Genomic DNA, 7584 nt, shown 5'->3' with positions numbered 1-7584 from the left:
TTGCCCAGGCTCCTGGCATTAGTGCACAGGCAGGCAAGTGTGCCCTTGGGGGCTCTTGCCTTGCCCACAGATTGCACCAAGGCTGGGGCAGGGGTGGGTTCCCTTAAGTGCCTTGGTCTGCTGTCTTTGCAAGGGTCGCTCAGTGGGCCAGCAGTGGCAGTAGTCCCCCCATATACCCTGAATTCATGTTCTCAGAGTTATTTCTTTTCTTGTGTTCAGCTATATTAAAATACAGCTTGTTGGCTTATAATGATTTAATCAATCAATTCGGATAACTGTATAGTGGTACCATTATGCTGCTTATTATTTACTACCCTATCAATCTTTGTATCTAGAAATTTTACTAGCAAAAATTTTATAATCTCATCTAGATGGTTAATACAAACTTTGAGTAGCATTCGGCCCAGAACGGATCCCTGGGGGACACCACAAGAAACAGCACCACTCCTGGATGTCTCCCCACTTGTATAGTGAGAGTTGTCCTTCAGACAGTGCTTAACCCATTTAATGTGTGCATATTTGATTCCATATAATGAATGTTTTTAATCAAAATATCTTAACATTAAATGCTTTAAAGAAAAACAAGTATTCTATATGAGCACAACTCCCTTTATCTACCATGCCTCTAATCCTTTCAAAAAAGATAACAGGTTTGTTTGACAAGACTTCCTTCCTTTCAAATAATGCTGACTGGCATTAATTATATTTTAGCTTCTGATTTTTGTTGACAGCAACTAATAAACTTCAAAAAGTATTGCAAAACTATCCCTTTTCCTATTCTTTATGTTTTATTAACATTTTTCAGATCTCCTTTTACTGAATGTGTTTTTTAGCTGGGATGGTTTAGTCAGAGATGATTCTTCCTTGAGCAGGAGGCTGCACTAGATGACCTTGTCCCTTCTAGACCCACTTTCCTATGATCTATTTCAATGATCCTGTACCTTGATTCAGGTCTATGAAATCTTTTTGAGCATCCATCGGGTTGACCTTGAAGGATAAATAGTTTTCATGAACACTTCTTACTTTATATTTATATGTCCAGTAAGTTATGAAGTCACATCTCCTTCTTAATGAAACAGTTTTTCCTCCTGCAAATTACAGGCAGATATTTAAGGAGCAGTTTTTGTTGTTCTCTAATGAGCTTAGGTGGACATAATGGACATCCATTAGTATCCTATCTTAAATTTAACAACTTAGAAATTTAATCCGTAGGCATTCAAGATCCTGTAATTCTGAATCATTGGTACTTATATAATAGAGCGTTTCATGTAAAGTCGCCACCTTTTTTCCTGTCCCATCCTTATAGAGAAAATTGCAGCCATTGATTTTGACTTTGTAGTCATATGATTCATCCTCGTAAGTGTCAGTAGCATGAACCTTTTCATATATCTTCTCATACTTGAGAATCTCCAACTTGGACAACTCACATCAGTATACAGACAATTAAAACTTGTTATGCTGTGTAACAGTGTGTTACCGTCCCTTCTAATAGTGCCATAATACATGTGTTCTGGAACGCAGCAGATTCCAAATATCTGACTATTATCAGGTGCATCAGATGCAACCCATTTTCCCCTATCATTGCATAATAAAAGTATATTTATGAGAACAAGTCATCCCTGAAAATGTTCTTTATGATAGCTTTTTTAAACTGAATATAGTTTTGTAGAGAAACCCAAGAATGATACATTTAAGCAGATTTTTTTTTTGATGCTTAATGATTTTAAACAAATTTCAGCAAAGCTCCTATTTTGTTACTAAGCATGTTTTGTTTTGAAATCCTCACTATTGTTGGTCTTTTCCAGGTGATTATCCTGCTCCTAGAGCTGTTCTAACTGGTCACGACCATGAAGTAGTCTGTGTATCGGTCTGTGCAGAGCTGGGACTTGTTATCAGTGGTGCTAAAGGTCAGAAGTCATTTTACAGTTTGAATCTTAAAAATTTATAATTCTTCTTCAATAGGCATTTTTCACCATTGCCTCAAGCCATGGTTAAAATTAATTATCCTCAGTTTCCTCTACCAAGTCATGATTTAATTCTAGTGGTCTCCACAGCTGGTTACTGTGAACATGAATACTATCTGTACATATGAGGCTTAGACACAAATTAAGTAGATCACAAAACATTACTCTCCAGCCATCAGCCCATAATTCTGTTTCAGTGCACAGATTCTGCATACTAGTGGGTAGAAGTTCATGTAGTAACTTGTAACTGTGCACAGTGGTGTTCCTGAAAGAAATCTGCTGACTGAAACCTGGAACTGAGAGGAGGGATGCCCTACCACCTGACTCAACTGACATGTTTTAAATATAAATGAGACATTTTTGGATTGGTCCCAGTCTCCTTGGCAAGAGAAGCAAAGCCTATTTGATTGTTCCAAGGTCCAGGCATAGATGCCAATGTGTACATTTTTTTTTCCAATGGGCAGTTCTCCAGGTAAGTAGAAGCCTGTGGGTTTGATATGCACCCTCTTCTGCCAGAAAGTTTTGAACCATCTGTTTGCCCATTTCTCCAGTCATTTATCTTTAGAATCCAGAGGACCCAACAATCACTCCTGTAAGTGTTCAAAATAGTGACCCCATCCTTTCCATCCAGGAATGCTGGCCAAAGAATTATAACAGTAAATTACATAAAGCATGATAATTTAGAGGTTAAATTATTTAAGCATATTTTCTGGACCTTTCTTTATCATTCACTCCAGTTTTCTCCTTTTTCCCCACTTTCATTGACTCTTTTTTCCTACCATTCTTCTCATTATCTCCATTTTTCTTTGAAAAGCAGCAGCCATTTTTCTCTCACTCTTTTCTATTTCCTCCTTTGCTGTACAACTCTTACTCTCTCCTGTGTTACATTCTCTTTTTGTTCTTGCCTCCTTTTTCCCTACTTCTTTTTCTCCACATTATCCTTTGCTTTTTTTTAGCCCCTCTGCCCCATTCTCTCCCCCATTTCCTCCCTGGAGATCGTATATCCCTCCCCCATACAATCAAATCCTGTTTCTTCTCCCTGCATATGAATTTATCCTTCCCTTGCTTCATGAAAAGGGTTTCTGCTTCATATAGGGTGAACATAGGTTCATTGCTCTGCCCCCTGCTAATCACATTGAAGTTTTTTGGCTTGATCCCTTTTATACCAGCTTTGAGTTCGACATTTATTTTCATAGCCCACTATTCAGTAGGATGTGCACTGTATTTTCACTGTATTCAGAATACAGGCGTTTGTAGCAGGAAGTGCTAATGGATCATTAACTGTAGTAATGACGTACTGTAGAAGAATAGGCCGAGTCAATAAATTTGTGAGGAAACATAGTTACTGTGAATGTAAGCTGAAGTTGTGTGTTGCAGTGGTATTAATTCACAGACCATAGCTTCCTATTACTTCATATTATACTATAATGTTGCTACTCATTCAACTGTATTATCTTAGACTATATTCTATGAGAATAGCTAGGATCTGCGTTATGCCAACTCCTGCTTCATCAGATATGCATAGCTTTAATAATTCACCTCTTCTCAGGAGTAATTGTTGCTGGTCAACTAAAGACCTCCATGGTGAATGCAGAATATACTTCTAGTTGACTAAGGAACTATGCTGTTTGTTGTGCACATATACCATTCCATTCTTGGTTCCCGACCTATCCCCTCCTGTTCTCCCCTTATTTACGCCATTAATTTTACTGTGCACACACTCAAGCTGTACCTTCTTTTTTCTTCCCAGATACCCATTCCCAATCAGCCTCTTCCATTTCCCTCCTTGCCAGTTTCCCCCCAGTTTCTATGCTTTCTTTTCATTTCAACCCAGCAGGGGCTCACCTCTCTACAAGACCTCATGCAACCCAACTTGCACTCTTCCTGATTTTCCTTTACACCTCATAGGTACCTGTAGCACTCTGTTTCACTGTGATAACACATGCACAGCTGTAGAAAATACTGTATTAGGGCATGGCTAGTGTGGAAGGCATTTCATATGAGTCCTGTAAGCAAAATCCACTGCTTCAAGTAAGATCAATGCTTTTACATTCTTATTCAAGTGGACATTCTGCATTTCTTTAGGATGCCACTACAAATCAGATTCTTTCTTTCTTATCTTTCTTTCATGCCATAATCATGCCCAGAACGTTAGTCTGCTTAAATGTTACAATATTGCACTTTTCTTTTGAACAATGTAGTGTTTTAATTATTTTGAAATTGGCAACATCTTCACACCACTTTCTTACATTTCCTTCATTATTTCCATGTAAACATGTTCCATGTTCCAAAGACATCATAGTCAAATGCCCTGATATCCCAGTTCCAGATAGGCAGACCCTAATGTCATTTGAATATCAGTGGAGTTAGTGGGGTTTGAGGAGGTACATGTGTTTCCCATATGGAACTAGTTGCAGGATCATGGCCTGCAATGTGTAAGCAAAAGATTCTTGTGCTGCTGAAGAACATACTGCATTCATGTAAATCAAACATGTAGTATTTGGTGGGACTCATTACATTTGTCAGAGAAGAAGAAACCATTTTTCTTAGTGTGGAAGCTTTGCCTTGATTCTCAAAGAGATTGTCATTATACCACTTGACAGAAATGCTTGAATATAAATTTATTGGCCCAGCATTTCAAAAATACAGTGTTGGTTTTATTGTGTTTTATTAGGCCTTTCACTTAATCTCAGTTAATTTATGCAATTAATGCAAAAACAAATTAATGAGTTCATTTCTTAAATTGCATTAATCGTGCACATCATTTTTACCAGTGTAGCGGACCAGCTCTGGGCCAGCCAGAACCTGCATGCACAGCCCTGACCCTGGTCCACCCCGCATCTGCTCCTGACTCACTTGCTCACGCTGAGCAGCGACAGCAGTGGCAGCAGCCAGGCAGAAGCTGCAACTCGGCACTGGGAAAAAACAGCACCTCCCCCTCGCTGCTGCTGGGACCTTCATGCTGCAGCTGCCAAGAGCCCACATCTGGGCTGCCCTGCAGCTCCTCTCCACTGCTCTTACCGCTGCCTCTGGGCCATTCAGCTGGATAGTGGTGGCAGAGTCGTCACAGGGCATCTTGGGCATGGGCTTTGGGTGACTGTAGCAAGAAGGGCCCAGCAGCAGTGCGAGAGAGGGGCTGCTTTCCCTCTATGCTGAGCAGAACCTTCTGCCTGCCCACTGCTGATGCCAGTGTTAGCAGGTGAATCTGGAGCAGGGTCAGGGTGGACCAGGTCTGGGGCTGTTTGCATGGGATCTGGCTAGTCCACTCCAGCCACGGCAAGGCAGGAGTGAGTGCAGGATGGGCTGGGGTCAGTGCTGGGGCTATGTGTTCTTGGTGGTGCTGGGGAGGAGCCACAGGGCACACAGGCCCAGGCTGTTGGGTGGGGAGGTGCTGACCGTTGTTTAACTATGCACTTAAAATTGTGATTAATTATGACTATTTTTTTAAATCTTGCAATTAATTGTGATTAATTTTTTAAATAATATGTCAGTCCTAGTTTTTATTTTACCAAAAGCAATAAAAATGGCAAAAAAATACACAAAATATACCTGGAAGAGCACACAGATAGTAGCAGGGTCACTAGGAAATCACAAATGCTGACTTGGTGATATCCCTTGCTGAAATGATTCAGTATTAAAGTCTGCCTATACATTCATGGTGGAGAGGGGGAAGACCTAGAGTAACTGCTACTGACTGCAGGAGAAACATGTGGTGATGTGATTACCTGCCCCTGGGGAGCCTCTCCTACTTTTCACTGATAGGGCCCCATCTGTTTGCCTGTTTGATGTGAATGGGTAGGATAGAATGAGTTCACATGATTAGGGTAGGGGTGGGGGGCAGTTAGGGGTTCCTGAATGGTTGGGAAGAGAAGAAGAATGATTTCACATACACAAAAGTCAATTAGTAGAAAAGGGTCAAAAATCCTAACAACTGAAACTATGTAAGAGTTGAAGTAAATAAAAAGTACCACTTCACTGGTATATTGTATCCTTTTGCTTTAGCCTCCTATATGTTGTTTCTTTCATTTCTTGGTGTACACTGTCAACTCTTTAGGCAGGGGACTGCATCTTCCTGTCTATAGAGCACTCATATGTATTATACAGTAGATGCATGCAAACTGCATATAGTTTATGATATGAGTTTCTGTATAACACCTTTTATCATTTTCTAATACACAGAAGGGCCTTGTCTGGTACACACAATTACTGGAGATTTGCTGAGAGCCTTGGAAGGAACTGAAAACTGCTTGTACCCTCGCTTAATTTCAGTATCTAGTGAAGGTCACTGCATCATCTACTATGAACGAGGACGGTTCAGCAATTTCAGCATTAATGGCAAACTCTTAGCTCAGATGGAGATCAATGACTCAACCAGGGTAAATCTAAATGTAAACAACCCTTTGACATGGAACTGCTTTTTCACCTACTTGAATGGAGTGTTGCTCAAAGGAAATTACACTTGTAAAATTGTTGTCACCTGGAAAAATCCCATCCAAACACAGATCCTCTTGTGTGCATCTCGAGTCAGAAGTAGACTTTGACTTTTTATAGAAAAAAGTAAAAAAAAAAAAAAAAAATGTTTGTGAACCCAGATGATTCCTGGAATTTATGTTTAGATTTAAAATTCAGTGGGAAAAAACTTGTCTTTAAAACAAAATTTTTGTAATGTTTATTTACTTCCCCAGTTACAAATTTATGCTTCGGGGTTCTGCTCCATCACTAGTACCTGAAGCAGCATTAGAAATGCAGATCCTTCTTCAGCTTTACCTGTTAGTGATGGTATCAAATATTGCAGGACAAGCACAGAAATCTCATATGCTGAGCTCCAGTCTTGGAAAGCATACTTACACCATTTTTCAACTCCCATGCAAAATGAATTTTTGCATTTTTAAAGCCACACAGATATTTTATTGAAGATCTGGGGTTCCTACATTAAGAGCAGTTTTTTTCACCTCCGAGATGTGCAGAAGCACATGAAAATCATTTTTTGCTTAAATGACTTGTAGTGGTATTTGTCAGTTTTCTCAAATAGGAGTCAAACGATCTGGTTGTCTCCCCTGCAGGCTATCCTCTTGAGCAGTGATGGGCAGAACCTGGTGACAGGAGGAGATAATGGAGTGGTGGAAGTATGGCAGGCTTGTGACTTTAAGCAGCTCTATATTTACCCTGGCTGTGATGCTGGCATTAGAGCTATGGACCTGTCTCATGATCAGAGGTGAGTGGCAGTATTGGAATTAAAATTACCTTGTAAATGTTAAATCAAATATATTGAATATATTCCTGCAGTATTAATGTGGCAGTCCCCTGTTGTAGTTAATTTGAAGCCCATGATAGAAAACTCTGTTATTTTCTTGTAGATTTATCTATCTTGGATCATTTTGTGCCTGATCATGTGGCAACTGCTGCTTTTCAGCAAGTGCCAAATGCTACTTGACAACCTGCCCCTCTTCCTACATAAGAAAGAGGTTGTCAATTAATTTCATAGATTTCATAGACATTAGGGCTGGAAGGGACCTCGGGAGATCATCGAGTCCAGCCGCCTGCCCAAAGGGGTCATAGGATCCCAGCAAGATAAGCATCCAATTTACTCTTGAAGGTGTTCAATGTAGGTGCTTGAACC

The 7584-nt window shown here is 40.0% G+C and overlaps 1 protein-coding gene across 1 annotated transcript in view; it reads left to right on the top strand.

Annotated features, from left to right (window-relative positions):
* The window catches only part of LOC109306591 (neurobeachin), a 529566-nt gene that overhangs the window by 519491 nt on the left and 2491 nt on the right, over positions 1-7584 (top strand). The window contains exons 32-34 of the mRNA XM_019530077.1: positions 1806-1907; positions 6144-6340; positions 7028-7179. Of these exons, the coding sequence (XP_019385622.1) occupies positions 1806-1907; positions 6144-6340; positions 7028-7179 (451 nt within the window). The remainder of the gene's footprint in view (positions 1-1805; positions 1908-6143; positions 6341-7027; positions 7180-7584) is intronic.

Source organism: Crocodylus porosus, unplaced genomic scaffold, assembly GCF_001723895.1.
Source record: "Crocodylus porosus isolate Cpor-Errol unplaced genomic scaffold, CroPor_comp1, whole genome shotgun sequence".
In the NCBI taxonomy this organism is placed as follows: Eukaryota; Metazoa; Chordata; order Crocodylia; family Crocodylidae; genus Crocodylus; species Crocodylus porosus.
Note: the sequence above shows the minus strand (reverse complement) of the source record. Positions and strands in the feature narration are given on the sequence as shown.